General features: G+C 40.3%; 3 protein-coding genes across 7 annotated transcripts in view; all 3 read left to right on the forward strand.

Moving 5' to 3' along the window:
- Positions 1-2,244: 2,244 nt before the first annotated feature.
- Sqor (Sulfide quinone oxidoreductase) lies at positions 2,245-6,086 on the forward strand. Of its 2 annotated transcripts, XR_011547318.1 has the most exons (10): positions 2,245-2,538; positions 2,644-2,828; positions 2,896-3,004; positions 3,069-3,293; positions 3,372-3,572; positions 3,648-3,857; positions 3,932-4,118; positions 4,186-4,432; positions 4,517-5,589; positions 5,733-6,086. XR_011547318.1 is itself a non-coding variant. In XM_070672868.1 (9 exons), the coding sequence occupies exons 2-9, from the start codon at positions 2,743-2,745 to the stop codon at positions 4,575-4,577; spliced, it is 1,326 nt and encodes a 441-aa protein (XP_070528969.1). In that variant the 5' UTR covers positions 2,245-2,538; positions 2,644-2,742; the 3' UTR covers positions 4,578-6,086. The 2 variants fall into 2 exon arrangements, 1 of the variants encoding a protein (XP_070528969.1); XM_070672868.1 differs by having other exon boundaries at positions 4,517-6,086.
- Positions 6,087-6,153: 67 nt separating this feature from the next.
- Zetacop (COPI coat complex subunit zeta) lies at positions 6,154-7,599 on the forward strand. 2 transcript variants are annotated; one of them, XM_070672971.1, is made up of 5 exons: positions 6,154-6,411; positions 6,731-6,976; positions 7,056-7,189; positions 7,255-7,345; positions 7,437-7,599. In XM_070672971.1, the coding sequence occupies exons 1-5, from the start codon at positions 6,394-6,396 to the stop codon at positions 7,482-7,484; spliced, it is 537 nt and encodes a 178-aa protein (XP_070529072.1). In that variant the 5' UTR covers positions 6,154-6,393; the 3' UTR covers positions 7,485-7,599. The 2 variants fall into 2 exon arrangements, with proteins under 2 accessions (XP_070529072.1, XP_070529077.1); XM_070672976.1 differs by lacking the exon at positions 6,154-6,411 and adding an exon at positions 6,422-6,553.
- Positions 7,600-7,725: 126 nt separating this feature from the next.
- Haspin (haspin) overlaps positions 7,726-19,170 on the forward strand; it is a 42,245-nt gene continuing 30,800 nt past the window's right edge. For all 3 annotated transcript variants that reach the window (XM_070672590.1, XM_070672649.1, XM_070672642.1), the window contains exons 1-6: positions 7,726-8,048; positions 8,262-8,439; positions 11,216-11,992; positions 12,570-12,965; positions 13,684-13,935; positions 14,028-14,084. The gene's annotated coding sequence lies outside the window, so the exon portion shown is untranslated. The remainder of the gene's footprint in view (positions 8,049-8,261; positions 8,440-11,215; positions 11,993-12,569; positions 12,966-13,683; positions 13,936-14,027; positions 14,085-19,170) is intronic.

Genomic DNA, 19,170 nt, shown 5'->3' on the forward strand with positions numbered 1-19,170 from the left:
ATTCGTCACACCACGTAATTAGCAAATCTATTGCGAAGGACAATGAGCCCTTGAGCGGAGCAGTAAGAATTAATGTAACTTTTTTTTTTCTCTTTCTACGTGTCTTCACAATCTCGCGAGCAAGTGATTTGCAATCAAGTAATTATTTTGCAAGAGAAATTTTTAGATTCTTTTTGTTATGCGACTCTCGGTTGCTACAACTAGACTTTTTGTGTTTAGCATTTTTGTAAATCTTTTTCCGCTTCAAATATGAGGAAAAAGGGAACGTTTTGTTATCACATTTTCGTTCGATGTGCGTTTATCAGTTTGTCCGCGATTTGTAATTCCTGGCGTTGGCTCGACATTTTACTTTTTGTTGTGAAAAGCGAAGGTGACAAACGTATACGCCGACAATCGACCCGATGCCCGGAATTACAAATCTTGGTCGGGATTTAATCATTGACATTTACGTGCTCCTCTCGACGACTCCCGTCCAAGGCCAGGAAGAACATTCGATCGTCGTCAGAGAAGCGGGAAGGAAAGCAGCCTCCGTCACGATCCTCGAGTCATGAATTTGCAACGAGGTTCGTGCGCGAATCGTGCTCTTGAGAAGAACGGGCGACTAGCGAAAGTTGACGGGGAATTGTGTCCACAACTGTACATAATTAATTTAGCTGTAAGTTAGAGAATTAACAGCCGACTATTTGCACGATGAGAGACATAAACAGAGCGAGGAAAGAGAGATATGGAAGAATGTAAACTGCTGCTCTCGCATACCTTGAGTGACCCCGGTTGCGCCTCCAGAAAGAGCTTTCCTTTCGCGTCTGGTACGATGACTGATCCCGCGATCAGTTGCCGTTTACGTCCCGCGAAAAACCCGTGGCTTTCCCGCATCGCGTCACGCATCCTTGCGACGCGAGAGGGTGAACTCGCGCGATTCTTACGGCGATCAAACGGAAACTGAGCGGGACTTCAACTGCCGGTCGACGAGCTCGCCGTTCCGATTCGCCTCTCTTCCTTTCCCTTTTTTTAATCCCCCTTTCCCCCTTTTTTTTTTAATTTATTTTCGAACCTGCTGTGTACGCGTACCGTGCCTCGCGTTTACCGCGAAGTTGATCGCGAATCGGGCCGGCGAGGGGTAAAGTTCGTGGCGGATCGGGGGACCCGGCTGAACCGAGCCGAGTTTTGCCTAGCTTAAGGCGGCGTTCAAACAAGAAAAAAAAGAAAAGAAAAAAGAAAAAAAATAAAAAAAAAAAGTTATCCTCAATAAATGAGAGAAGAAAACGATCATTTAAAACCAACTGCCAAAGACTTTCTTTACCCTGTCTCTCCACGTTTTAATTTTGATTTTATTCTTGACGAGACTCAAAATTTCAATTCTAGCTTTTGAGGAGGCGCGCGAGCGCGCTTGTTGGTCGCGAGAGAAAGAGAGAGAAAGGGAAGAGGAGAGTTTGCCCACTGCTATTATAAATATAGCAACGCAAATTAGAAGAAACGCTCGTTTTCGCGCGTTTTATATGTACAGCTGTTTAATTAATTCTGCATGCTATTTGTTTCTGTGTAATCGTAAGGTATGGATTTAATAAAGAGAACATTTTCGTCAAGATAATGTTCTTTTCCTTTACCTGTATGCCCGCTCTGCGCGTATTTTAATTCTTATGCCTTGTTTCTAACTAGACGCGGACGGCGCGAGTGCCGAGTTTGATTCGACCTAAAGTTTGGCGCTCGTCCAGAATCCAGCTGACTCGCGTCGTATTTTTTCAGCTTAAGGCGGCACTCGCAAAAGCTGTTCTCAATAAGAGAATTAGAACGAATATCAAAATTATTATTTAAACAAATTTAATTTTTGTTTTGTATAAAAATATTTCTTTTGTACACATAGTTAATTGATCGCGATTATCTCGATAGAAAATGAGATCTCGAGGATGTCTCCAGTGTCGAATTTACAGCATCAAAGGCCATATCTTTTTTATAAAAAAGTATTGAGTTACATTAATCAATTTATATAAACGTTTTTAATAAAAAAAAAATATTTTTTTTACTGGTCTTGCTAATGTAAATCTGATCCATGTTCAACAGCCGTATCTTTTTTATTAAAAAAAGAATGAAGAAAAAGGGGTATGTATTATTTAAAAATTGAACTATTGTTTTAAAAATTAAAGGATTAATATTTCGAAATTAAAATATCTGCCACGCATGAATTTATTTCCCTCGTGTCTGTCGAGCCCTTATAAAAGGATTCCACTTGTCTCGCAGGGTTCACGCACTTTCCGAAGGTCTGGTTGTTTATTTCAATGTAAAAGGTTATCAAGTAGCGTTTGAAAGTTGTGAAAGTTCTCGACATTGTGACGATGCACCATACGTTGACATTTAATATACGGGGGGCCGTAACGTGCCTCCAAGGCTGGAGGTATCAATTACTATTTTTTTCCTCCGAGTGGCGACTGGCGATCACAGCATCGCGGCATCGTGCGAGATGGAGGAGGTTAATTCAACCCGGATATGAACAAGTACTCTAGAGTCAGGAAATTTTTGAAGGACGAGCTATATGTAAACAAGGTACAGATGCCTCGCTTCGATACGCGATATCACGTTACTAACGAGAATTATTTTTTATCGCCATATATTTTATTATATCTGTTATCTATATTTGCGTTCTTTTAGTTTAATCTGACTGGGCTACTTCTCTGGTGCTGTGTCACTGACATTGCAATGACGAGTGTTTAATGGTTAACAGACATTTAAACCACACATATTGTCACCATGTCTCGCCTGCTGCTGTCTCACAATTCTATACAGCTGTTAAAGTATATGCCAATAAAAAATGGAAGCAGACAAGTCCATCATTCGTAAGTACAATGTTTAGTTAAAGAATTTATGCCATTTGTTTGATATACTTGTTATTTGTTACATTAGTTGTAAAATCTTGGTGGTTGGTGGTGGTACAGCTGGCTGTTCGATGGCAGCAAAACTGTCAAGAAAACTGAATACTCCAGAGCAAGTTATTGTGGTAGAACCCAGTGATGTGAGTATTATTGTTACAAGGAATTAATCATGTCAATAGGTAAGAATCATTATTTCTTTTTTAGGTACATTATTATCAACCTTTGTTTACCTTGGTTGGTGGTGGCATTAGCCCCTATGCTTCATCAAGAAGATTTATGAAAGATGTTTTACCCAAAAAAGCTAAATGGCTAAAAACTTCTGTTGTTGAGTTTCAACCAGATGTTAACAAAGTGTCAACACATAATGGAGATACTATACAATATGATATTATGATTGTTGCACTTGGGTTGCAATTGTACTGGGATAAAGTAAGATACATAGTGCTTAAGTGGTTTCAATTGAATTTTTATACCGATTCAAGTGTTATACTAAAATATTTTTTACAGATTCCAGGTTTGACAGACAGTATATATGATCCTGATGCTCAAGTCTGCTCTATTTATGGAACCGACACTGTGCCTCAAGTTTTTAAGAAAATAAAAAATACCGAACGAGGAACGGCATTATTTACGTTTCCGAATACTCCAGTTAAGTGCCCGGGCGCACCTCAAAAGATTGTCTACATTGCCGAAGACTACTATCGCAAGGTATATTTTTATAAGTTTAATTTATTAATTTGCAGGGAAAGTGTTTGATACATATAATATTAATTTTATTTAAAGCGTAAATTAAGAAGTGGTATTGAAATCGTATACAATACGTCATTGCCGGTTATATTCGGAGTCAAGAAATATGCCGATTCCCTCTGGGACGTTTGCAAAAGGAGAGACATTACTGTCAATCTTCAAACGAATCTAGTAAAGATAGATCCGAGCAAAAAACAAGCGACGTTTGAGAAACTAGGTTCACCAGGAGAAACATTAACACAGGACGTATGTTTTATTTTAAATAAAAATGGCGTGAATGTAATTATTTATAAATTTAAATCGATTATTTTATTAATTAGTATTCCTTTCTTCACGTAACGCCTCCGATGGGACCGCCTACAGTTTTGAAGGAACATCCAGCATTGACTAACGAAGCCGGATTTGTTTCTGTCGATCCGAAAACGCTACAGCATACGAAATATTCTAATATATTTGGCATAGGCGATTGCACAAGTACACCGAATTCGAAAACAATGGCTGCAATAGGTAAAGAAAAGTATTTTTTTAATTAAGGAGATAATAAAATAGAATGATTTATACATTTGTTATGCAGCCGCGCAGGGAAAGGTATTGTACCAAAATATATTAGATGATTTGGCCGGCAAACCAATGACAATGGCTTATGACGGTTATGCATCGTGCCCGTTAATTACTTGTTACAACAAATGCATTCTGGCAGAATTCGATTATAATTTACAACCGAAGGAGACCTTTCCGGTGAACCAAAGTAAAGAATTTTACTCCATGTTTTTATTGAAGAAATATGTATTTCCATTTATATACTGGCGCTTGATGTTAAAGTAAGTATTTAAATAAACTACGATATGTTAAATATTTTAACATGTAGAATTTTATATTAAATCTTCGTATAATTTTTTTTTTAGAGGGTACTGGAATGGACCGGAGTTTATCCGTAAATTCACCAAGTTTTTAAAAAAAGATTAGTATAATAATCCGAAAAAATATATTATTTTAAATTTTATTTATATTATATTTTATTATTTTATTATTATTATACTTATTCTCTGTTAAGCAAAAGTAGTTAATTAGCATTGCAAACGTTAGCTCGAGAGGTGCTGAATTTCTAAGAACTCACGGAGATAAGAGATCATATAAATAACTCGAGATATTGGATCCGTATTCTATGGGTCCTCGAGCGATTAGCATTGTTTTACTTGTGACACAGTGTCAGCGGACACAACATAAAGACTCTCTGGACGAGTATAAACGAACTTGACACGTGAAGAGACTAACCAGAGTTCTTTCATCTATTCTGCACATTTTGATTTACTTTCCGTAAAACAGTCAAACGTATCGAATTATTTTAAGTGAAAAGCAACCCATGTTATTCAATGCGGGCTTTTAATTTTTTTTTTGGCCATGATCTTAAAACTCTATAGGAACTTAATTAATAAAACTCTTGTTCGTCTCTTCAAACTTTTATTCTTTGAAATAAAGCAAAGAATAAATACTTGTGGACAGGATTCTAAGAAGTCTATTATACGAACTCGGGCTACACTCGCTATCAATTCTTAAGCGAGAAATCAAAACTACGTGCAGAGTGAAATTTAATATTCTTGTTCAGCACGCCGAATGTTGATAGCAAAATATCATTTAACGTCGCTATGGTTCTATCTCTTTAAAAAACAAACATAAAATTTTATCCCTTCTTTCCTTTGGACGAAGGGATACGTAAGAAATAAAAAGTGGGGCCTCAAACCCGAGCGCGCGCGTTATTTCGTTGGCATTTCGTCACCATCATCATTCTGCTTCACTTTATTCGCTGTACTACGGCGTTACTTTGTTATAACTTCGACATAATGTGTGTTCGTAAAATTATTTTGTGTTATCCAACCCATTTGCGAGCTACAAGAATCTTTAAAATGGAAACTAACGGAACAGTGAGAGCTGCCTTTTATTTCCTGAAGCTTAAATTCAAGTTTTCTATAAGTTCAAAGTAAGTAACTTTAATTATTAATTAATTATATACGCATTTACTATTGTATTACGATTTAAAACGGGATAATTGCTTGTAAATTGTATGCATATTCAATCACGAGAACGAAAACGTGTTGCTAATCTTCTGTATGTTCATTTTAGTTTGTATGGCCAAAAAAACATAGAGGAGAATGAAGGAAAAAGGCAAAAATTAGATTCATAAAATAAAAAAACGCAGATTCGGCTACCATTCTGGCAGGGCAGGGAAACATTGCTCAAGCTGCAGCCAACAACTCGGAAGAAAACTATACATGGAGCTGCGATTCTCCCTTGAAAAACTACGTATAATAAACAATAGAATCCGGAAATTCTTCAAATCGACATAAAAAAAAATGTTAGTCTCTCTCTCTGTCTCGACCGATCAAAAAACGAGATCTTAGATAAATTGTTCAACAAAGTGTTTAGCTATGCGGAACAACATTTTGAAAAATATGAGCAATTAAAAAAAAAAAATTATCCTAATTTTTTTTAATACATCTTTTTCTCTTCTCCCTTTCTCCCCCTCTTTTCCCTCCCCATCCCCTCTCTCTTTCACAGCTAAAGAAACCGGGGTGTAACGTCATTACAGCATTACGCGGCTGAGGTAAAAATCAACTTGCGAGTACCCTGACCGTCATTTTCATCATCGACAGTAACCGGCAATATCATCGATTAATATCTAGGTATCGACGCTGAATCAGGATATCTGCATTTAACCTAAATCATCGCAAGAATAGAAGAAGGCCTGGTTGACACGTCAAAATCAAGTTAATCTGACGTAAACATGGATGGTCAACCACTGGTTAGTTTTCAAGATAAATATTAATTATTTTTGCATTAAATATTAGCAAAGTGTTCTTAGTACCCTTTGTACGAGCAAGCAAGCAAGAAAGTTACGTGACATAACCTAAAAGTGGCACATTTAGTTTTTAACGAATCATATGGTACAGTCAATTTTTATTTCTAATGTATGTCATTTTCTTTTACAAAGAAAAGAAGAAAATAATCTTGGAAAATTCGTTATTATTCCTAAATTATATTTATTATTTTATATATGTTGTATCGCGTATTTAATCATGTAGCATGTGCTTTGCAGAATTTAATTTTAATAATTATTTTAGGAGCCCACATTGTACACAGTTAAGGGAATGGCCATCCTTGACAACGATGGCAACAGGATTTTGGCAAAGTACTATGACAAAAATATATTTCCAACCCCGAAGGAACAGAAAACCTTTGAGAAAAATTTATTTAGTAAAACCCATCGAGCAAACGCAGAGATCATTATGTTGGATGGTTTGACTTGTGTTTACAAAAGTAATGTGGACTTGTTTTTCTATGTTATGGGCAGCTCGCATGAAAACGAGGTTTGTAAAATTATAAAACTGTCAAATAGCTCAAGTGCTGTTACAGAATGTACATATTAATTCATTGTACTTGTTTCAGTTGATTTTAATGAGTGTCCTGAACTGTCTGTATGACTCAGTCAGTCAGATTCTTAGAAAGAACGTGGAGAAAAGAGCAGTGTTAGACAGTTTGGATATAGTAATGTTAGCGATGGATGAAATTTGTGACAATGGGTAAGTGAAATATTTATTTAATTGATATTAAATTCAACAGCAAGGTAACAGGTTTATCTTTTCAGCATTATTTTGGATGCAGACGCGACAAGTGTAGTTCAAAGGGTAGCATTGCGAACGGATGACATTCCACTTGGGGAACAAACGGTAGCACAGGTAATAAGTTATAAATTTTAAACAATTAAATTTGATTGATTAAGATTGTATTCATGAACACATATACATATGTATAAATTTTTTGTTTCAGGTATTGCAATCGGCCAAGGAACAGCTTAAATGGTCATTGTTAAAATAAAATAAACATTTCCTTTCTATATAATTTTCTTTCGTATACAGGCATATGCTACAGTGCATGCTATGAAATATTATTGTGTAATATAGAAGTTTAATATAATGATATCGATATGAAAGTTGATTTGCTACCAATCAATTTTTTTTTTAATCTATAAAAGTACAATTTATTAAAGTATAAGAAATTTTACGAAAAAACGATTTTAAAAATATGAAAAATTTTTGAAAGTATAAAAAAAGAATTTAAGATAACTTTATACATATGTATAATGTAATTTATGTTTTAATATTTAACTAATTTTCAAGATAGTTGTATTTTGCGATTTGAATCTTTTGCAATCGCAATTTTTAACAATTTATAGTAGTAACCGATAAAATAATGTAATGATATTACATGAAAGATACAAGATAGACTTCACAGTTAGTTACCGACGGGAAATAATAAATATATATTTCAACAGGTGACGCCACGGACTCGATGTCTGTGGAGACGCGCAGTCAGCCATTTGCTTCTTCAATTGGAAGAGTCACCTTATTTGCTTACGTTTGATACTTGCGAAATATACAGGTAATATACTTTAAATACATCGTAATGCATACGATTTTCATAGATAACTTCCAATTATATATCCACGTACATATACATTACATAATTTTAACGAACGCGAGTCATTTTCCCGCACGCGTCGTACGATCCGAGCGATGTAACCTGGGTTGAATCTGTAAATCCATCTACGCGCGATTATGGCGTCGGAGATCGCTAAGTTTATCGATATTATAGGTGCTTCAATCCCAGCGCGCGTGTCCCTAATGGAGCCCCGGCGATGCTGAATTACTCGCGCCAACTTTTTTACACGGACAGCCCCCGTCGGCGCCCACCGCCCCCCAGGGAAATCCAACGAGAGCGAGGGTGGCCGTGGACGGGGTGGGGAAAAGAAAAAAAGGACGCAAAAGCGGAGGTGAGTGGATTGATGTTAGGTAGCGCGGCACGGAGGAAGCGGCACGGGACGGTCCCCGTTTATCCGTCGTCACGTTACGGCGTTATTCCGGCGACCCGTGGACGACCCGTTTCGATCGCGTTCGTTGGTTACTCTTTCATCGGCCTCCTCCGCGCTGGGAATTTTCAATTTGATTACAAACTGCCCGAACGCCAACCCGGCCCGCTACCCCTCCTGCCCTCCCCCTCCGCGCTCGCTTCCGCATTTCCTCGTCTCCCTGTATTCCCGCTTCCTCCTGCGTACCGTCGCCTCCAGCTCGACCCCCCGGCGCCGCTCTTTCTCGCCCGCGGCCCGATGAAAAACTCTCGTCGCCCGATCGCGACGGAATTATTGGCCGGCCGACTTTATTTATGGCGTTCATTTTCCTAGAGATCGCGGCCGGTAGCTCGCGCAGCTTCGTTCACCATTGCTTTTTTTTTTTTCTCTCGCTTCTCTCTCATTCGTGTCTTTTCTCGCTTGTCCTTCATCTCGCTAATTACTTGCTCATTCGACGCCTGATTTTATTCGCGATATCGACGCCACTTGTCTTCGAAGCTTAAACAATACCGCCGATTCGTATGCGCTTTTACTTTTGTGAATAAAGAAAAAGAAAGATTTTTTTTTTTTTTAATTAATACTTACTTAAAAGTTGCTCCGCCGATGTATGATGTCCTTTCTGAGCCTGCTCCTCCTCAGATGGGACGTGACGAGTCATTCTTCCGCGCACAAGTCACTCGCGAACGCGACCGTGATTTTATATTCGCGAAATTTATTAATTACTTGCGCGCGTTATTTTTCGGCACTGCTGTAAAGAGAAAATCCTGAAAACAAGTTACAGGCTTACCCAATCTGCATACAGCGGAGTTGTAAAATTCTGCCGGTGGCTGTAACATAAAAAGAAAAATATTAATGTAGACGTGCCAGAAAATTAATAAGATTAATAAAAAAAAAGTACAAATTTTTTTTTAATTAAGATTTAATATTAAAAAATTCATGCTTACTTAAAAGTTGCTCCGCCGATGCATGATGCCTCCTGGGCCTGCTCATCCTCTCAGATGGGACGTGTCGAGTCATCCTTCCGCGCACTAGAAACTCGCGAACGCACTTCCGATAATAAAATAATCGTAAAAAAACGTCCGAGATCTAGCGGCACTCCCGAAACGACCGACGAACCGGCTGCGGTTCGTATATTTCTCACTGCACTACAGCGGAGTTCCTCTTGATCTGTAACAGAAAAATTAAAAAAATTATTTCATACATATTAAATTAATTAAATAAAGTATTAAAAAAATGTTAGGAAAAATCTGAAGCATTTAATTCGGAAGGAAAATTGATATTATTTACCCTGGGGTTGCTCCGCTGGTGCAGGATACCCTTCCTGGGCCTCCTCCTCCTCTCAGATGGCACGAGTCCTACCGCGCACTGGACACTCGCGAACACCCCGACCGTAACTTTACAATCGCGAAAATTACATTGCACTCGCGTTTTAAATACAGCCATGCCGAAAAATTACGTCCGAATACCGTACGAGACTCCCGGAACGACCGATACGGCACGAACACGTGGTCGCTGCGTAGTGCGTACTTTAACGAAAGACGTAATCGCACGTGCTCTCCTCACACGGAGAATAGAGAGGAGAGGATAGTTCTCGTATCGCGAGGTTTTCGTTGAACGGAAATACGTATTACTTTCGGCACGAACACGCGGTCGCTGCGTAGTGCGTGCTTTAAAGAAAGGAGACGCAATTACACGTGCTCTCCTCACACGGAGAATCACACGTGCTCTCCTCACACGGGGAATGGAGAGGAAAAGATAGTTCTCGCACCGGGCCGTTTTCTTTAAACGCAAGTACGTATTAATTTTGGCACGTGGCTGCTGTACAGTGCGTAGTACGTGTGTTCTCGCGCGACCGCTGGAGAAGGACAAAGCGAGAGTGGGAGTAGTGGGTGAATATACCTGGCGCGCGGCACGTAGGCTCGCGCTCGCTCTCACCCCGTCCCACCCCCGCCCCCCCCCGCGACTATCTATTCGTTACTCTCGTTCGATTTAATTGTAATATTTAATTAGTATGTCCAGACAAAGACGGTACTTCCATCAGGTCGTTCTCGATCTCGAAAATCGCCAAGACCGTCTTTGCTTCGACATATTAAATAAATATTAAAATCAAATCGAACCTCAAATCCCCCGACTTGTAGGATAAAATAATTTGAGATCATAATGGAGTTGAAAAATTAAGAATGCAAAATTCTTCCGCGCTTAAGCTGCAGGTTTCATTTGTAATATCACGTCTGTCCCTAATTTTCCCCTAATAATCGGTCGTTTCTTTGTCAAAAGAACACTTTTCACGGTCAGCCCTTATGGCTTTCGCTCGTGCAGAATTTCCAATACACCCCCTATTTCCTTTCGCCGTGGGCACCGCGCGTACACGAAGTTTTGGCTCGCCCCATCAATTTCTCTTCTTTTCCCGTCGTCGCGTCGCCCTTTTTTTTTTCGCGAGAGCCGTCGATACCGCGATTTACGACCCGTCAAGCGCGGAAACGAGCAGGACGTTGATAACGACGACACTTTGACGAGAGCCGCGCATCTCCTCCTACCAAGAGGATTAATTCCCGGACGCGCGCTTTTTTTTTTCTCTTCCCACGTTATCTTTAAAATAATAAGACGAGGATTGCGCGATTATCAATAGCGGTTTTTTTTTTACGATTTTCACAAAGCGGTAATTTGAAACAAAAATAAAATTTTTTTTTTTAATTTGCAGCTCGCTGTAAGTACTCGCCGAGGACTCGATCTTCCCAATCGAATCGTTGCTTGGATAGATCCTCAAAGAAAAGGTGCAGTCGCTTATGAGGGCGTTAATAATCCTGGTCAGCTGTGGTATTGTTACGAGGTCATCGTTGCTGCCATTATCGCTGCTTCGTGGCCGAGAGCGGATGCCTTGATTTATTCATTACTGGGTGGTCCAGTCCGGCAATTTTAACCACGTCCGACTGCATCGATGTGCAACGTATCCGCCGAAAAGAGGCGCTCTCGTAAATCAATAACCCGACGAGCGGGAGTAAGAAAGAGCGAGGGGGTTGCAGAGGGGGGTGGGACCAGGCCGCTCGTCGCGAACGGCACATGCCCGAGATGCTAAACGCGCCCCGTTAAACGGACCCGGGGATCGAATCCTCGCTTTCTAATGCTTTCGCGCGCGGTGGTCCAGGTGGCACGGCAGGGGCAATTAAACGTATAAACGGCGAGAATTAGCCGCAAGAATTGGCCCATGCCGGGCGCTTTTCAATGGGGCCCCGTGGCTGTCGCTGGGGCATCAGGGGCCATTTAACACGATGACATCCCATTTACCACCCCCGCACACAAAGACCCCGGCCACCGCGACTAGACCAGACAAGCAAAGCCCCGGAAATCCATATGTCAGCACGTGCCGCGCCGCCGCTCTCTTTCACGAGATGTATATCGGACACCAGACGCCGTAATCGTCGTCTGGTTTGGAAAGTTATTCGCAGGGATGCAGCGACTCTTCTCGCGATTAATGTTGGTAAGTTTCCCTTCCCCGATCACTTTCCCTTTACCTTCGCACACCCCCGTGATTCTCGGGACTCGCGCCGCGATATGAACTATCATAATCGCACGCACGAATTTAATTATAGCGTTTTAATTGTTCTTGCTATCGCGCATCATTATTTTTGTGACGAAGGATCTTCCGTATTTTGTCTTTTTTTTTGTCATAATGTTATTTATTAGAGTCATTTATGTAAATTACGTATAGAACAAAGTCTAAGTAAAGCGTTGTCTAAGAACATAGATTGCGAAGGTCGTTTTATTGAAGAAAAATGGTCTGACAGGTATTAAGCACTTCATTATACGTTTTTAAACAGGTTTCTTAAGGTACAAAACTTTTCGCTTTCTAAACCTTTTTGTCTGCGATGACAAGCAAACAATGTGACAGATATAATTTTTAGCTATTTTTCTACTCTTACTTTTTTAAAAGACATATTTAGGATCTCTTTTGAAAAAACCAAACTGATTCATCATAAAAAAAAATATATTAAAGTCATAAATGTAATAATCATAAATATATTATATTTTACTAACGTTGTGTGTTTCTTTTTCAGTCATCAGCGTTTTTGTTACTGGCGCACTTCTTACGTAAGGAAAGAGGGTCCGAAAGAGAGAGAAGAGATGACTGAAGGCAATCCCCCTGATAAACACGCCGCTACACGTTATGAATGCTTGATGATGGCGTTTCACGACTTACGCGGAGTTCGAGGAAAGGGGTTGCCAGGGTCGACGGGGAGATTCTCTGGCGAGCCACGGATCGCGGCGCGGAGGTATCCCCTCTACCAAGTTACTCTCCAACCACCCCTTCATCGCCGTGGCCGTCGTCGTCGCGATCCGAGTTTCTTCCCTCCGCTACCGCCAATCATCGACGAGAAACTGAGCTAGGGATGGCGAGGCTGAACCCTCTCTTTGTCCGACTCGCTACCGAACTACTGCATCGAGACAATAAGGTATTTTTCCGCATTAAATGTATTTACGAAAGAGCGCGGCTTATCTCGAGATAGAATTTTTACATCCAATCGGTCGTGTTTAATTGAAAATTCGTTAAACGATTTTCTATAATTATCCCATACGTGTGAGATAATAAAAGTGCAAAATTATAAATACAATAAATTTTGCAAGAGATATTCGGCGTAACTATTATGAAAATTTGTTGGTATTAATTATTTCGCGTTTCACGAATATATAACTCGTCGCTGAGAACCTTTTACGGGCACGTACGGAAAACATCTTATCGCAAAGTAGACTGTAATAACGCCTTGATTGTTATACCTTCGTCTAACGACGCCGCGGACATTGAACGATGTCCGACGATCTATCTAAGTTCATCCGTACATTTCTTTAAGTTGATTGCGGAAAGTACGAATGATTAATCCAATCGGCGAATACTGCGGTGTCTCTATCAAGTACAGATTTATAATGATACATTAAAGTCACAATGCAAACGTTCGGCTTTATACTCGAAATAATATCTATTCATTTTTATAACGCGGTTAAATGCGTAAAGATAGCGAGCGAGATACAGTATGTCCTACATACACTGAAAAACAGATATGTTTAACACCATAAAAACACCATAGGGTTTGCTGCCGCGACAGCGGCTAGCGTATGTATACATACCCGAGTCAGTCAAAGATATTATTTAAGTAAAAATCTTTTTCTGTTTAGATAAGAATCTGGAGGCGCTTCTATATCCTCGTCGATTACTGGAAAGTGAACCGTAGCCGGTTTGTCGGCCGTTTTATCGCGAGTATCGTCTACTGTGTCGCGCGAAATATTTTAATTGATATTAAGGGGTTTAATTAAGTAACTTTCACGGTATTCGCGAGTGTTCCACGAGTGACATGTGGATGGAACTGAGTTCTGAGAGGAGGACCAGGTCCCGGATGGACATCGGGCATCGGCGGAACAACGATTTGGGTAAGTATCTTTTCTTATTTCTCAAAGTAACCATTTTTCTTATTTATTTGTTTCAGTTTAATTTTTCATTTTTGCTTTTTTTTATGTTACAGATTATTATTCTATCAACGATCTTCCGGTTGCTGAATTCCGCCTGCGCCGCATCAAATGTGAGTCACAACTTTTTTTTTTATCGAGGGAACGAATCTACGATAAAATATGATTTATGTTTTAGCGTGGTATAATTAAAAATTGATAATTTTAACATTAACGACTCGTAGATTCGTTGCCTATAGTAACAGTAGCTCGATGTAGAAAGTAGTGTAGCTTCCAAACGGAAAGACGTTTCATTGTCTTTCATGAATACTTGCGGCACAGTCGACCACGTCTTCAGCCGTCAATTTCGAATTCGTAGAAAAAAATACCGGCATTTAATTTGTCTCGTTATTCCTCCCATAAAGAATTTAATTTGAACGGGTAAGCAGTTAAAACGGGTGGGCAAAGTAGTGACTTGAATTAAAATTCAAGAAAATTCTAAATTTAACTTTATTAAAAAATTACATACGCAATTTTTCAAAGTTTAAATCGCACTGTGAAACAGTGCTAAGTATGCCTGAAGAGAGGAAGGTGTTTTAAAGCAATCTTCGCGAATCGAATGATCCATTTCGTCTTCCGCCTCGCCTCCAACCGTTCGGTTTCGACTTTGGGGCTCAGGTGGCAACGCTCAAAGCCAATTATGCGAACGCGCCCCGACGTCGAGGTCGGTCTCGCAAATCCCTATTTCTCGTAAAGCCTCCGTAAGCGTGTGCACCCGCGAGAGGGAGAGAGAGAAAGAGAGAGAGAGAGAAAGAGAATTGGTGGCGAGAGGAGAAGTTTAACTTGTCCGCGCTATAACGGATTAACGGCGGCGATTTATTCGCGAGTAATTGTTTCCTCCCTTTAATTAACTCGCATTTATTTCGCGTAATGGGAACGGTTCGCGCCGGCTCTTGTCGGTGAAGTTTTCCGAGGTGCCCGTGTACGTGCTAGGAAAACTAAAGAAAACGTCGCACCGCGTTAAATAAATCCTTCCGCCGCCCATCTTCGGCTTATCCGTAAGTGTTCTCAAGCAACGAACACGTGTTTCGCATTTTCTAAACAATGATACACATAACTGCATTAAAATTTTTCCTCAAAGTACAACGTTCTTTACAAAAATAAACGAGAGCCGATAATTCATTAGCTTCATTCGTCGTGCCTTTTTACTTAAAGCGAATAAAATCTGTCTGAAAGTTAAATCTCTTTTTTTTAAAGAAATATTGATCTTTCGAATGTTAAGTATCGAAACGGTTGAATCGTTTGCTAAAGCAATGTGTCTTTCGTACGGAAACATGTATGGCCCTTGCACAAAAGCAGCGATAGTTTTTGACTAATATTTAAGGCCTTAAATGTAGTATGTACATAAATACAAGCTAGGGTGCACGTAAATGGGGACGGGGATGGGGTGCGGTGAGGACAATTAACTCTACGAGTGATTCACCCCCCGGCCGTATAGGGATGCGGGCGAGCTCCGAGCTCGTTTACCGGTTTTCCGTCGATGGTCCCGATGAAACGAGATAATTTCGTATGAACGTCGTCGGTTTAATGACCCATCAGGACGCGATGAGACAAACGCGAACGGTTGTCGACGCTCGCCCACGTACCGGAACGCGCGCGAATACCTAAGACACTGTTATTTACGTCTGAAAAGGCGAAGGCACTTAAGTTCCCAATTCTAAGACAATTCAATGCTTCAGCAGCATTCACTATTCCGAGAAAGTATGGCTCGTAAAAATTTTAAAAGTTGATTTCAACGACCATTTAATTTTGATTAAACATTTATTATTTTCAAGAATGTAAGCTGCGTTAAAAGTTGCAGCGCGGAAACGGAATTGTTAATTAAATCGTGTAAAAATTAATTTACCGCCGAAGGAAAAGTATAATGCGTAATAATGTTAAATAAATGCCAATTTAAACTGGTCAGTAATAGGGACGTGAGTATAATATAGTTGAGCATTGGAACTTTTGTGTAGACTCGTGATTATATGTATACCCGCAGTTATAAGGGATGAAACGTCATAAAAGTCCCAAGTCGACAGCGTGGTGGAAAAAAAAAAAAGGGGTAAAAGGAGGGAGGGAAAAATCCTTGCTATAATTCACCATCGAAGGGATAGAAACGGCAAGTTATGTCATCGCCGAGATGAGGATGAATAAAACAAGTCGCCGAAAAACATTGTATGGTCACTGCTAAGGCAGATTTAGGGTTCTCCGCCTGAACAAAGTAGTTAGCGCGTTGCATTGTGCAGTTAAGTCCCGTGATCGTTATAAAGCGTCCCATTGTAAAGTCAGAGGTATTGTTATCATGAAATACGCTTTTTATAAGTCCAAGCTGTTTCGAGGTCCGTGTTTGACAACCGCGCGATTACCGAACGCTTTCACTCGGATATTACCGTATCGAATCCGCAGACAAACTGAAAAAAAAATATAAGCGGAAATGGTCGTTATGCAGAAAAAATATCGGGGCCCCGATGTAGGTAGTATATACTATGGTATACCTTTTTTAAACAACGATTATTACGATCCGCGAATTAACTGTTAATTAATGCTAATACCCGACGTGCAATGCGCGATAAAAATTTACTTTTATATCGCGTCGGAAAATAAAAATTGATTATTAACTAAAAATAATAAGCCGCACTCACGCATCGAGATTGATTTTTTTTTTTCTAATTTAACGAATAACTGTAACGTTAACGTCGAAATTATTGCATGGGAGCGATCCGAGGTAGGCAAAGAATCCCTGCGAATTCAGCGCTGATGGAAAAATCACTACCTACACTCCAACTGTTTCGACACCACGGCCTAAACTCGGTTGTTACAGAATCACGCGTGTCGAATGCGATTTTCGCGCGTGTCTGCACCTTCTTCAGGAAAAATAATCAGGCAGGTCCAGTCGAGGAGACAAAAAGAGAGAAAAGAACCAAGCAGATGTCGAAGGATCGCACGGAACGAAATTTTTTTTCCGCTTTTCTAAAGCAAGATGTTGCCTGCCGTGTCGTAACGTGACGCAATATTTTTAAATTCTAACGGGTCTGCGGCTAATTGGATGTCACAACTATTGCTTCACCAGCTGAAAGCTTGGCAAACCTCGATGACACCCCGCCGCGAATCAATGGGAAGGTTGACGGGGGGCTCGGCAGTGCGATTCTCTTTTATATATGATAACATTTCTCGCTACTTCGTCAATAGTACGAGCGTAAAGTGTCGCGCCTGGTTGCGCCTTACCATTAAATCTGCTCGCGAATTAACGATTGTCTCGCGGGACTCGGCGAAGGGCAGAGGCGCGTTTTGCAGAACAGATGCCGTCAATAATTCTGAGGGTCGGTAAAAGAAAAGTATTAATGTTGTCCCGTCAACGGTATTGATTGAACGGATTTTCTAATATATATTTCCGAGGCAGTAAATTGTATATAAAAAGAAAAAAAATTTTGTTCCCTTTTTCATTTCTCAACTAGTCCATTCAGCATAATTAGAGCTTTAAATTTTTTTTTTCTAAATTCAGGGTACGGTCGCCTTATTGATATTTAGAGGAAACGCTCACAGTCCGATAATATGCTAAGGTTCTTGCTCAGTTCGCTTTTGGAATTCACTTATTTCTTCTTGCTTGTGTCGCAGACAAAGAGAAATAAGAAAGTGAAATAGTTACTTTTACGCAAATGAGGAAATTTTCGTAGAAGCTGCGGGAGAGCTTAACGCACAAAAGGGAATGAAAATTTATTACGGACATTTTTTTTTTTTTTTTTCTACTTCCAACCGGAAAAAGGTACATATTGAAATGCTCGAATACTCGAAAAATCTCGGATACGCGTATACCTGTCTCGATTTCTGTAACCGTAAGTGACTGAAACGATTATGAACGCAGCCGATCGGTTCATTGGCGACGACAATCGCCGAATTAATTTCCCACAGTTGTCTGGCGCGTCCGCGATAATCGCTCGGCCGGATCAACAATGCCGATCGACGTATGTATCGGCCGCTCTCGATACGCGATCAACGAGGGGTGAGAATCGGAGCGGCGGCCGCGATTGGCCACGGTCCCCCAGCCCTGTCTTTCTACCCCGTTGCAGCCGCCACCGCGTTATTTATTGGCCCTAACTTTATTGCGGGGCCCTACCGGGATTCGCCATGCTTGCCGTTTATGAGGGAAATATTGCCCGGTCGCAGATCGAACCGGCGATTAAAAGTTCGAAGGCTTCGATCGCGTGAAAATTGATTCCGTCCGATTCCAACGATCCTCGCAGGTTCCGTCTTTGTGCTCTTGCGGAAAGAGCGCGATATCGTTACGTAAAGCGAGAGATATGCGAAATAATAAGTCTATAAAATAGAATAATGCGCAAACTCTCTCTCTCTCTTTTTTTTTCTAAAGAAAAAAGAATCTTTTAAAGAAAATAAAAGCGACAACCTTGGATTATCCGTTATCATGCAGTTAGTAACACGTCTTTGAAATATGATTGAAAAATAGTGCATCGCAATTTTTGTTGACAAGTTTTACGTTCATTCATTTTCAACATCCTTCCATATGCTGGTCCGCTTGTCCGTCTCAGTTCACGGCAAGTGTCCCTAAATCCCGAAGGGATCCATCCAGACGTGTCGTCTCAGGGCTATAAATTTTCCACCGAAAAATCACGTAGATTTATGCGTTTATGTCAGTAATTTACAGAGTGTGTAATGCGCGCTTTATCATTCATGATTTTCTGCTCTTTGAGCTCTTTTCGCGGTTGTTAAAAGTCCAGTTGCTTCAAACAAGTCTTGTTTCAAATATTTCGAGCACTTATTTTTCCTTTACAATCGCAGGAATACGTGTTTCAACTTTGTTCCGGTTATTTCGTATAAAAATGTTAAAAAAAAAGGAAAAAAATAATAATAAGACCCCCGTGAATTTAGCGGAGCGAAAATTGAGGAGAACTTTAAAACGGAAAAGAGTTTTCGCAGATTTAACTGAGGGATTAGCTCGTATCAGGGTTATCGCGCACCGGGAAATTATTCGCGAATGAAGACTAGAAGCCGCGGAATAAAGCCGTGTCTACAGGCTCCCATAAAAATGTAACACATCGCCCGTAAAACAAACCGAGGAGCTACGCGCCGCACCGTTTTCCTTCCTACCTTCTTTAGTCTAATAAAGGTCACTCCGGGGGTACGGTCATACTGTACGGAGAGAGCCGGGCTATAGGAGAGTTA

Source organism: Cardiocondyla obscurior, linkage group LG02, assembly GCF_019399895.1.
Source record: "Cardiocondyla obscurior isolate alpha-2009 linkage group LG02, Cobs3.1, whole genome shotgun sequence".
Taxonomy (NCBI): Eukaryota; Metazoa; Arthropoda; class Insecta; order Hymenoptera; family Formicidae; genus Cardiocondyla; species Cardiocondyla obscurior.